Raw genomic sequence first — 12,923 nt, 5'->3', positions numbered from 1 at the left:
CCCCATCCGTTAGAGCTCCTTCTCTAGGTGTCTCCACCCCCTCCCCTCCCCCTCCCTCCACACTCACCCCCTCCTCCCCTGAGAAGAAAGACTGGCAGGATAAAACTGGCACCAGACTCCCTGAAAGTAATACTGCATCTACAGAGGGAGGGAGGAGGCAGGGAGGGCCAGACTTGGAAAGGAAGATGCTCTGAACAGGAAGGCTCCTTCCCTCCCTCTTCTCCTTTCCTTCTGTCTGCCTCCCTTCCCCATCCTTCTGTAGAGACCCAAGAGGCACAGGGGGTTTGGGGATCCCAGATGGGATGAGACCAGTCAGAGCCTCAGTGAGCCCTGAGTCAGAGCTGCCCCTCCACCTAGTCCCCTGCCCTCCCTGCATGGAGTGTTAATCATTTAAGATCATTTGATCCCCAATAAGGGCTAAATCCATCAGTCAGACAAACTTTGCTTTGCTCTCTGTGTGAACTAAAACTGCCCCTTCCCCTTCCTGTGTCAGCCACTATGGGATTGGATGAGGCTGACCAGGAGCAGTCTTCCTGTCTGTGATAGTGTCTTGAACAGTGAGACTTTTCTTATCTTGGTATGCTGAGGACGTGTGCTATGCAGGGGGAACACAGACATACTGAGTTGGGATTGCTCTGAGAATATCTAGGTCTTCCTCCATTTGCCTAAATCAGTCAGAATGAAAGCTCTGATTCCATGTCCCTACATGCTGGCCAGCTTAAGTGAATAAAGAATATGAATGTACGTACCACCTAGCCGTTTGCCTTCTTTAACAAATTCCGAAGTCGAAAGAAGTCAGACCCTTCAGTGTGTGCGTTCTGTCCAAAGTACTATAAATTCGGATCGCTTAAACCTCCCCAGACGTCTTGGATTTGGGAGCTAGATTTTTTCTTCCCTACTTATTCTAGAATTATATTTTTTAAAAAACCAGGACAATGAACACTCACCTCACGTTGTCTTCATTTACGATTTCTTCAAATCTAGCTCTGACAAGCCGGGTTTTGCTGAAGTTACGTGGGATTCACATGGAGTTAACTGATGATGCCATTTTATTGCAAATATTAAAGGTCATGGATCGCTTTCATACTCTGAACTTTTTTTAAAATTCACTTTCTCGGTCCTTACCTGCCCATGCTCCAATCTCTGGGACAGTACCAGACCTCATGAGAAAATCTACATCTATATCTGTGTGTGTGTGTGTGTGTGTGTGTGTGCACATTTGTGAGTGCGTGTGCCTGTGTCTCTTATTCAGAATTTCACTAACAAGGAAGGATCCTGACAATTCTGGCAGAATCAAATGAGCTAAAATGTACAAGGTGCCTGGCACACAGTAGGTACATATAACCAGCCCCACCCCCGTTTCCTGTCTTCTTACCCCTCACTCCTCCCTTTCTCCTCCTCCTCTCTGACTCAGGAACACTGGCCTCCTGGCTGATGTTTGACCAAGACCGGATCTCCTGACTCTGCCTTTCCAATGACTGTCCCCCATGCTGGGGGTGTTCTCCCCTTCTTGATAGGGTGTCTTTAGCCGTTAGCCCCACCCCTCTTGCTTTTTGTTATGCAGCTGTTCAAGGACTAGCACCTATGGTGTGAGGCCTTGCTGAGCCATTTTCACACTCCTTAGGTGTCTACTTGTCACCGAACTCTCCCCTGTGGCCCCAAGAAGCTGTGGCATGTGCAGCAATAACACTTGGTAAAATGCCTGTGGCTAAGCCAGCTTGAGGGTTACTGAAAGGTCATGAAGTGAGGTGGAGGGGTGCCAACCCCAAGCACAACAAGTAGCTCCCCCCAGGAATAGGCAGATGAGAATGTCTTCCAATGGCCATGAAGGTGACTGAATCAGGCTCTGTGGAGCGCTCTGAATATTTGACCCTGTAAAGGTAGAACAGACCTGAATGCAAATTATGCACAAAATTTCATCAGGGTGACCTATTTAGAAATGTCAGTTTAAGAAGTAAAAGTGTAATTGGATCTGAAGTTGGTTACACTGGTCAATGAATGCAGTCACTGCAGGGTGTTCAATTGATAGATACATAAAGGGATTTTATATGTAACATAATTTGGAAACTCATTCAACTGAATGTCATTTGATTGTCAATTACTTCATGTCAGATTAAAAATCCATATTATCACTTATCATCTTCTTTCTTATGTGTGATTTTGAAGAAACCACTGTGTATGAAATGCTGCCAATAAAACAGTAAGTTCTAGAGGGTGATGTAGCAACACTCTACCTAAGGCAACTCTTCTTTAGAAATCCTGAATCAGGCTATTCAACTGTGGAGTAACAATGTTGAACATCTTCAGTATTTAATTGGGCAGGTTTTATTTTAAAATAAATAATGACAACTTACTGTTTGGGAAAAGTACAGAAGGCTTTGTAAATTCTCCTTTTTTGGGTAGTCCTGTGGGGACTTAGTAGGTGCCTCAGGACCCTCTCTTTTGAGAAGTTTATAAAATCTTATCAGCTCTGGGGAAGAACTTGCTAAAGGAAGGTTATCCAATTCTGACTCAGTAGGCAAGAGCGTGGTCTTATTTAGAAGCTTATTTCTAAGAAAGAAATGATTTTTATCCAACAGGTTGGCCACTGATGGTGAAAATTATAAAACTGAATCCAGAAGAGCATGTATGGAAGTTATCCTTTTGACTTACTCTCAGGAAACCCTGGTCTTGATTCAAAGTGGGGCTCCTTCCTCGAGCAGAGTTGATATGGTCAATTGGCAGTTGACAGGATGATATTGGACGGGATCAGATGACTGTACTAACCTTCAAAAGACCATTAGCAGAATATTCCCATGAGTATATTCTTTCAATAGGGCAAACCATCAGACCACATAGATATGACATAAATAATATCCCTTATGAGTAAGCATATGGAGGTGATGAATAGATTTAAGGGATAAGATCAGGTAGAGAGAGTGCCTGAAGAACTACGGAGAGAGGTTCTCAATACTGGACAAGAGGGAGCAAAAAAAAAGAAGAGCAAGAACCCAAAATGGCACCTGATGAGGCTCTAGAAAAAGCTGAGGAAAGAAGGAAAGGGAAAGGAGAAAGGAAAAGATATACTCAAGTGAATGCAGAATTCCAGAGAATAGGAAGATGAGATGCTTGCTTAAATGAGAAATGCAAAGAAACAGAAGAAAACTATAGAATGGGAAAGAGGAAATCTCTTCAAGAAAATCAGAGATATCGTTTCACATACCAATGAAGTTATTCGGAAAATTCTTTAAGCTAGGCTTCAGCATACATGAGAATTACCAGGAGAACAGGCTGGTTCTCAAAGAAGCAGAGGAAGCAGACACCAAATTGTCAACCCTAATCCTAAATTCTTTGGTTTGTGATGAAATCAAGGGAATTTCAGAAGAAAAAATCCTGCTTCTCCTTCATTGACCATCCTAAAGCTTTTGGCCATTTGAATCACAACAAAATGGGGCCAGTCTTCAAATAGATGGGAGCACCAAATCATCTTACTTCTCTCCTGAGGAACCTGTATGAGGGCCAAGAGGCAATAGCTAGAACTGAATTGGTTTCAATGTTGTATGTTACGTATTTTATTTAACTCGTGTGCAAAAGTACATCATACAAAATGCCAGGCAAGAGGAATCAAAAGGTGGAGTTGAGGCTACCAGGAGAAATATCAATAATCTGAGATATGCAGAGGGTACTACTCCAATGGCAGAAAGTAAAGAGGAATTAAGAAGCCTCTTGAGGAAGGTGAAAGAGGAGGGTGTAACAGCTGGCTTGCTAGCTGTGCTACCAGAAGAAACATAAGGAATTAACTAAAGACTAATTCCAAGGCCCTGATTAAGGTATTAGAGGGCTAGTAATGTTGGAAACTTACTCTCATCTGGTTGGATGAGGAAACAACATATACTTTAGAGGAGGTTGCCTGCCTCTGTCTCCTGTCTGCCTTCCCTTCCCCTTTCTTCTTCTTTCCAAAGGAAGGCAAATTTGGATGGCCAAAAGATGCCCAGTTGATTTGGGTTTTACTGGCCAGATTCCCTTCCCTTCCCTTCCCTTCCCTTCCCTTCCCTTCCCTTCCCTTCCCTTCCCTTCCCTTCCCTTCCCTTCCCTTCCCCAAAACCTTAAACCTATTGCACTCATAAGCTTGGACACCACCCTGCCTAAGGGCTCTTAGGATGAAAACAATAATAAATCTACAGAACATCCAGAAAGATGAGAAAACTAGGGGATAGGGTTGGAGAAAGATTTTTGCAGGCGTGTTTAGAATAAGATTAGGACCATGAGTGGAGAAGATAAAGGAGGAGATACTAGAGAAGTGGGTAAAAAAAGAAGAAAGGGTAAAAGAAAAAGATAAGGTAGGAGGGACAGGATAAAAAGAGAGGCTAAGAAGGAAGACAGTGAGTATAAATAAGCTAGAGAGAGATCTACAAATAGCAATTAGAACCTTCTGAAATCTCTTAGAAGATGAGTCATTCCTCAGATGATAAATGGATAAAGGATAAAAGCAGGGAGTTTTCCAATAAAGAAATCAAAACAATTTATAGTCATATAAAAATGCTCTAAGTTATTGATTAGAGAAATGCAGATTACAACAATCTTGAGATATCAAACTACCAGATTTGATAAAATGATAGAAGAGGGAAGTGACAAATGTTGGAGAAAATGTGGAAAAATTAGGACACTAATTCATTGTTGGTGGAATTTCAAAATGATTCAACCCTTTTGGACAGCAATCTGGAATTATGACCTATGCGGACACCAAAAGTTGTTTTATTTCCAAACATAACTAGGGGAAAACGAAAGGGACCTACATGTTCAAAAATGTTTATAGTAGCTCTATTTAGGGTAGCAAAGAACTGGAAATAGCATGGATGGCCATCAATTGGGGAACATTTGAACACATTGTGGTATATGTGGTATATGATGGAACCCTACCGTGTATTAGAAATGATGAGCTCAAGAGTTTACAAAAACATGGAAACATTTGCATGAAATATTGAAGAGTGAAAGGAGCAGAACAAAGGGAACATTGTATATGGCAACATCAATATTGTTTGCAAAATGATTTTGAGTGAACAAGGTATTTTGTCTATTAAAAATACCTAAATTTGCGATAAAGGACATGAAGAAAGATGCTATCTGCATCCAGATGAGTCTGACGTTTAGTCTAAAACTTCTCAAGAACTTAAATCTGAAGTAGATCAGACTCTAGGCCTGAGTTTCAATTTCTCAGAAACCATATGATATGGGGAAACTTGAAGTTGTGAAACCACCTGTCGCCCCTCTCCCCAGATTTGCTTAACACATTTCCTAATCAAATTTCTGAAAATAAGATCGCTTGCTCAGGCTCTTGACCAAAACAGTAAGGGGTGGGTTTTGTGGTTTTCTGGTATATAACCTTGCATCTGCTTCTGTAAGGTACTTCTCCTCCACCAATCTGTCTGGGGGAGGGTGAAGTCCACTTCTTGCAAGAACCAAATAAAGGAGTTTCTGTTTATACTTTGAGATGCCTCTGAGCAGTCAATTTGATAGGGATCTCGCCATCCTACACACAGAGAAAGAAGTGATAAATACAAGGACGTATAGAATGATATATACATACCTATTTGTGCCTAATGGTAGCCATTTCTAGGTTGGGGGTTGAGGGAAGAAAAAAAGAATTCCATGATAATTTTGCTGTATATTTTAAAGGAATAGCAAGTTGCGGGTAGTAGATTTGCAGTTTCATGTACAATCATCTTTTTATTGTACTTTGCTACAAAAATGTTTATTTTATTCCACAAAATAAAAATATATTTAAAAAAATTTTAAAGAGTTATTTTAAAGTTTTATATATACTCCCATACATATGTATATATGGTTGTTGTCCTTTGTCTTCAAAGAGCACCAAAATGACATCACCATGATAAAGTGAAATATCAGTGTGTCCGATTATGGCTGATCAGATCAATATGAGCTCAGAATGCTCTACCCCAGGTTGGGCACAGATAGTCCATGTGAATATTTGGGGTGGATATCCCAAGTTTACACATCCTGCATTTACTTTGTGCACGTATGCATGTATGTAAGTATGTATACTAAGATCTTGGCAACTGGTCCCATCACTTCCTGGCAAACAGAGGGGGAAGAAATGAAAGCAGCACTTTATGTCCTTGGGCTCAAAGATCACTGCAGCCATGAAATTAAAAGATGCCTGTTTCTTCAAGGGAAAGCAATGGCAAATCTGAACAGCATCTGACACAGCAGAGACATCACCTCACTAACAAGTTACATACAGTTACAGATAGGGGTCTTTCTGCAATATAAGGAAACTTGAGTGCCACAGAATCAGCACTTCTTATAAACTGTGGTGCTGGAAAAGACTTGGGAGTCCCTTGGGCAGCAAAAAGTTGAAACCAGACTATACTTAAAGAAATTCATTCATGCTATTCACTGGAGAGTCAAACACTGAAGGTGAAAGACTTTGGCCATGTAATGAGAAGATGGGATTCATCAGGAAAGACCCTGATGTTGGGAAAGACAGAAGGAAAAGGGAGAAGGGGAAAGCAGAGGATGAGATGGATAGTGTCATGGAAAAAACAAACATGAACTTGGACAGACTTTGAAAGGTAGTCAAGGATAGGTGGGCCTGGTCTGCCGTGGTCGCTGGGGTCAGAGAGTCACAGTCCTGTAATGACTGAACAACAAATCAGTCTACACGGTCATGATGGCCATAAGACAATCAGGCCTAATTTGATGACAATGGTTTTCGTGCATAGATTCTATAAGTTAAAGCCTTCCTTCAGGAGAGAGGGCATTGGTGGTCTCAAGGACTAATTGTCACAAGGAAACTCAAGTCAACTGAGGTACAGAGCTCTGAGCACTAGCAGTTTATTAGTTAACATGAATTTACTAATGAAGAGGGAAAATGGCTTCCCCATCGAGCTCAGAGACATGGAGGATGAAAGGCAGCCCCTCCCCCCTGGGTCCCCCGCAGTGTATGGATGGAACAAAGAACAGAAATTGGTTGGTTGGAAAACAACACAAAAGGTTAAAGCATCATGGCGGCAGAAAGAACATGATTGGCTGAAAGTCTGAAACGAGGGCTGGAAACAGCTCCTCAGTTCATCCTGAAACTGCTGACACTTTCCACCTGGATCTCACAGAAATAACTAATGATAGGTAACAAATTTTCTCTAATTGTACCAAGATAATTTTCCAGGGTTTTCCAGACAAATTTTCCAGGAATGGTGTCATCCTGGCTGGTAGAGATAACAGACGGCCTAGAATTGAATCAGGAACTTAAAGGTAGAGAAGATCACAAGTTTCCTTGACACAAAGTGATTTGCTGATGGTGTTGAGATAATAATTTCTTTTGAAGTGTTTTAAGAGAGCCCTGCACTTTTAAACTTAGCTCAGAGATTTTCTTCAATTAAAAGTGACTGACAGGAAAATCAAATTATTTCCATTTAACTGAGAAACACTGAATGTTTGAACTCATGACCTTCTTCACATAGATTGTTGTTGCTGGTCCTTTGTTTGCAAGTGAGTTGGATTTAAGTGAGGCAGATTTGTGCAAAGTCACCAGCCTCACTAGTTCCTCCAGAGTTCTCAGAGTCCAGTGGCAAGACATAGGTCAAGATAAGTCATCATCTCCCCCCATTTCTAACTAATCCAGAAACATGTCCACAACTGACAGATTTTAGGGTAACAAAGTCATGGTCCCACTAATGTTAGCAAAAGCAGATTACACAATTAGAAGATTTTACAAAGTAATTTACGTTCCAGTTTGATGGCATTTTTGACAGCTACTTCCAGACAAGATGATGTTTATTTCTACTTGTCTATTGTCTACTTATTCTATTATCTACTGATCTATAAATTGGAGATAATCAACAAGTGGTACTGACAAGTTGGAATACAGCCAAAGAGGGACTAGGAGTATGATGGTTTAGAGACCATGCCAAATGAGGTTACTTATCCTGAAGAAGAAAAATGTGGTGGGGAACACGAAATACTCTTCAACTACTATTGTGTCCTGCTTGACCACAGCGGGAAGACCCAGGACCAATGAGTGTTATGTGCAAGAGGCAGATTTCAGCCCAGCATGATGACCCGAGTCCTAATAGTGGGCTGCCTTCCTGTCTGGCAGAGCAGTGGCAACCATGGGAAGCTTTGTACATAGAGATTGCAAGGCCTCTTGCCTGTCCAGAAGGGGCTGCTTTGTTCACACAATGGCTCTGCTCTGCCTCAAGTCTGTCAGGGGAATCCTTACCTCATCACCATGATTCTTGGGTCACCAAAATTGGGAGGCAGAATAGATCACAAGCTCATGAGAAGTTTCTTGACTGTCACATGCAGTGGCCTCGATGTAGACTGAACACATGCATGGAGGTGACCTGGGGGAGAATACAACATTCTTCTAAATTGCTCCAATTTCTATATCCTTGATCAAACAAATCTGATTTCTTCCCTTCAACAAAGACTGTTCCCCAGTTGACATAATATTGACACAAAGTCTTTTTCTTATTCTGAAGACATTCTATTTCTGAGAATATCCAGATGTATCCTCTCCCATAGATTTGTAGATTATCAGCCTATTGCCTCCTTTTTTTGTTTTGCAACCTAGGATTGGCATGAATTACTTTCCTTCTCTCACCTTTCTGTTCTAGTCAGACACAAAATTTAACCTTCACCAGTGACCTCTGTGTTCTATGGAAAGGCATGTACCCACGGGGCATATTCATAAAGTTTTATTATAAATCTTCTGATTAGAGGATAAGAGATGATCTCTGGCTGAAAACCTTCCCACATTGAGTCTATAGATGGCTTGTATCCAGAGTGAATTTTCTGCTAGAAGCTCTGTACTCCATTTCAATGCCTTTCCTCATTCAGGTCAGATATAAGATTCCTCCATCTCCTGTGAGTTCTGTGATGGTAAACAAGGACTGACTTTAGCCTGAAGGTTTCACCACAATGATCACATTCTTAAGGTTTCTCTCCAATGTGGATTCTTTGATGTTGGTAACACTGTTCTTCTGTGTAAAAGCCTTTCTGCACTGGATACATTCATAAGGTTTCTTGCCAGTGTAAATACTCTGATGAACAATAAAACCAGCTCTCTGTGTAAAAGCTTTTCCACATTGATTGCATTCATAAGGTTTCTCTCCAGTGAGGATTCTCTGATGTACAACAAGAATGCTTCCATGTAAAAATCTTTCCACATTGATTACATTCAGAAGATTTCACGTTAGTGTGGTTCTCTGATGTATAATAGGATAAGCCCTCTTTGTAAAAGCCTTTCCACACTGATTATATTAATAAGGTTTCTCTCCAGTGTGGATCCTCTGATGTTCACGAACAGACCTTCTACCTCTGAAAGCCTTTCCACATTAATTACATTTATAAAGTTTATCTCCAGTGTGGATTCTCTGATGTTCCACAAGACTTTCCTTCCATCTGTAAGTCTTTCCACACTGATAACATTTATAAGGTTCCTCTCCAGTGTGGATTCTTTGATGTAGAGTAAGACTTTCCCTCCATTTAAAAGCTTTTCCACACTGATTACATTCATAAGGTTTCTCTCCAGTGTGGATTCTCTGATGTAGAGTAAGAATGTCACATGACTGAAAAGCTTTTCCACACTGATTGCATTCATAAGGTTTCTCTCTAGTATGTGTTGTCTGATGTCTAATAAGATGAGCCCTCTGTATAAAAGCTTTTCCACAGTGATTACATTCATAAGGTTTCTCTCCAGTGTGGATTCTCTCATGTATAACAAGACTGTCCTTCCAAGTAAAAACCTTTCCACACTGATTGCATTTATAAGGTTTTTTTGGAGTGTGAATTCTCTGATGTGCAATAAGACATCTCTTCTCTCTAAAAGCTTTTCCACATTGAGTCCATTCATAAAGTTTCTCTTCAGTGTGGATACTCTCAGGTGCTGTGTGGTCATCTCTCCAGCTGAAGTCAGAGGAACCATCACTCATGAATCTTGGCTTATGAGTTTCTTCCATAGAAAGGCTTAGCTTTGCAGCAGCTTCCTTCATTTTCAGTCTGATCTCTCCTTCTGACAAAAAAAGCCATCAATAAAACAAACAGGCACTATATATACACACATATATATTTATATCTCCTTTGCTACATAGGCAGAACAAAAAGTCAATTACTTTCTATTTCCCTGAGCAAAGAGAAACATGTGAAAATGGAAGAAATAATCACTTTAAAATGCTTTAAATCACTTTAAAATTCAGGCATGAATTTCCATTGGATCCTCACAAAAACCTGTGATGCAGGTAGGGTCATCAATCTCATCACATTCACAACTCAGACCATGAGCTCAGAATGGCTGAGTGACTTGGCCCAAATCCCAGCAGCTGAGACTAGAATCCTGGGCCTGCTCTGGCCACAGTACTTGACAAGTTATCTCCACTTTCAATCTTTTCTTCATAGCTACAGTGCTATTTGGTGCACTTATACTAAATAGTCAAGTTCTTTCATGATCTGTTCTACCAGTAACCGTAACCTAATTTCCCTAGGAATCACTTTCAATCTTATTTTTTTCTGTTGCATTATATGAGTTCACATGCAGAATCAACACTTTTCTGTATTTACTTCTGGCATGAGGGATTTTGTTCTGACCCATTAATTTCCTGACATAACCATTACTTACTTCTTTTTAAACATAATCATTAAACGGTTTTGCTCACTAAAATAAAATTAAAAACCATCCATAAAACACAATTTAATAAAATGCATGTAATCTCACCTGTGCTGTCACTGGGGCAAGGCATTCAATTTCCATCACCCTGACTCCACGAGTCTCTTACCACAGCAGCTCTTCCAAATATTTTTCACTCATTCCCAACCCTTCATTATGGCATGCTTCTACCACCTTCACAACCACTGAAGAAAAGCAGAAAATATCTGTCTGATACACTTATTGGAGTCTATCACCCTTTGGTACAGAAGTGGACAGCATGCTTCACTACTGGTCTTCTTGCACCCCTTCCATTCAAAGGCTCACAAACCCACTGAAGGATTGAGACAGTTGTTCAAGGAATTTGAATTAAAAATTTGTCAGTGGTACCTTAAGTGGTAAGTAATCTTCCAACTTGGTTGCGAAGATATTTCTCTTCTGGGACAAGAAGAATCTGCATGTTTCAACTGTTTCAGCATGTTTAACAGCTGCCTTTTGGCAGTGATTCTGAACTATCATCATCAGGAAAGCATTGCTTTTGGGGAGCATGCAGGGAGTACCTCAAACTCTGCTTCTGACCAAGTACAATACATTCTTTCAGTTTCTCAACTTGACATCAAATTGTTTGCAAACTTCCAGGAAGGCTGGACGTTCATGTACAAATGGTCACAGTCATGCAGATATCCTTGGTGGCTGTCTATCACTCCCTTGGAGTATTACATGTAATCACATTTTCTCAGACCTGCAATCGCCTGATCAAGATCTCGCTTGCATTGGCATTCTTGCAGCAGTGAGAGCAGGCTATTGGAAAACCATCACCACCAGGTGTGCACAGTAGAGTCCATCATGAAACCATCATGGACCACCACAACCTTGCTACAACAACAGACCTTCAAATCCACTCATTGAAATGTTTTCTAATTGGAACTTCTCCTCTGTTCCTCCTTCTTCTATCTGGCAGCTACTCAAAGGACTTGGGTGGCAACACGTGTTGGTCATCCAGTAGAGTTTCAGTGAATGTGTAGGCACTTTAATAGTGATAGAAATAACAGTTATGTCTGAAGAAATCCTATCCTATCCAATCCAAAAGGTTGTTTTGTATGTAAAGAATAATTTAAAAAAACCAAAGCAATATTTGCAATTGACCTTCAAGCACATTTATCATTTAATCTGGTACTTGCCAAGAGCCAATAGAAAATTTTAAAATAGTAATTAGCAATTCATTGTGACCAGTTAGAGTTTAAAAAATGAATTTCCATCACCAGGAAGGAGCAACTCACACTCACCTTCCATTTTCTACGTCATGAAGGAGTGAGCATTTCAATGTGTTGTGTTTGAAAAATGAGGCTACAACTGATGGTGCAGTGGACAGAATGCTGGGCCTCGAATCAGGAAGACCTGAGTTCTAATTCCACCTTAGTGGGATTAGTCCTGTGACCCTAGGAAAGTCACAAGACATTTGGTTGCCTCAGTAAAATATGGAAAATGGGCATAAGGATAGCATATAATTACTAGGGTTCTAGTGAGGACAACATGAGACAATATTTGTACACTATATATGATACACAGCAGCTGCTGCATACATGCTACCTATTTCTTTCATTTGATTTTGATTGTTTCTTCTCCAATTCTGCTCTCCTTCTTAAACCTGTATTATCTTCACTACTTTTATTTCCTTGCTGAACTAAATGTATTTCCATTCCAAAAAATTCACTTTCTGTGCATCAGCATTTGTTTGTAAACTAGATTTTAAGCTCTGTGACAGCAGACACTGTCTTTTGCCTTCCTTTGTATCCTCATGGCTTAGCACAGTGCCTAAAACAGAAGGCACTTAATCAATGTTTATTGATTCCCTGTCTGAGACCAGGGCTAACAGCAGTCCCCAGCCTCCACCTCTGCTCCCTGCATTCTGGTCTTTCCACTAGTTGCTGAATGCAGTTTGGGCCTCAGTCCAGTTTCTCTCCCTTTCTTGTACTCCATCACCTCTTAAGTAGTTTCCTTACTCAGGTTCTATCCCTGATGGAACCAGACCACAACCAAATTTGAAGATTGCAGAGGCTTCTTTCTATGCTCCTGAAGGGTCTCCTGCTATAGGACACTTGTGCATCTCTAACTCCCAGCCCCCTAAACTGATATGGTGGTCACCTACAGAAACCTGGGCAATGATTCTCCAAGAATGGGGAGAGAGATTAGCCATAGAGATTAAGAAAGGGACTTGGCGTGATGATTTATGCTTAGTTTAGACTTGGAAGACTGCAGATAAGGCAGCAGCCATCTCTCC

At 40.8% G+C, this 12,923-nt stretch overlaps 2 protein-coding genes across 3 annotated transcripts in view; both read right to left on the bottom strand.

Moving 5' to 3' along the window:
• Window positions 1-73: 73 nt before the first annotated feature.
• Window positions 74-12,923, bottom strand: part of LOC140502772 (zinc finger protein 569-like) — a 33,441-nt gene continuing 20,591 nt past the window's right edge. The window contains exons 5-7 of one of the 2 annotated variants that reach the window (XR_011966562.1): window positions 8,219-8,342; window positions 2,653-2,766; window positions 74-1,872 (exon numbers count right to left, since the gene is read on the bottom strand). Coding sequence is in view for 1 of the 2 variants with exons in the window: in XM_072606770.1 (XP_072462871.1) it covers window positions 8,266-8,342 (77 nt within the window). In the remaining variant the exon portion in view is untranslated. Of the gene's footprint in view, window positions 2,767-8,218; window positions 8,343-12,923 lie in introns of both variants that reach the window. The other variant, XM_072606770.1, reaches the window with a different exon arrangement.
• LOC140502762 (uncharacterized) lies at window positions 9,088-11,773 on the bottom strand. Its single transcript, XM_072606753.1, has 2 exons — window positions 10,712-11,773; window positions 9,088-10,012 (listed from the first exon to the last, which is right to left on the bottom strand). Exons 1-2 carry the CDS (start codon window positions 10,734-10,736, stop codon window positions 9,336-9,338), a joined length of 702 nt encoding a protein of 233 aa, XP_072462854.1. The 5' UTR covers window positions 10,737-11,773; the 3' UTR covers window positions 9,088-9,335.

This window comes from Notamacropus eugenii, chromosome 4 (genome assembly GCF_028372415.1).
Source record: "Notamacropus eugenii isolate mMacEug1 chromosome 4, mMacEug1.pri_v2, whole genome shotgun sequence".
NCBI classification, from domain to species: domain Eukaryota; kingdom Metazoa; phylum Chordata; class Mammalia; order Diprotodontia; family Macropodidae; genus Notamacropus; species Notamacropus eugenii.
Note: the sequence above shows the minus strand (reverse complement) of the source record. Positions and strands in the feature narration are given on the sequence as shown.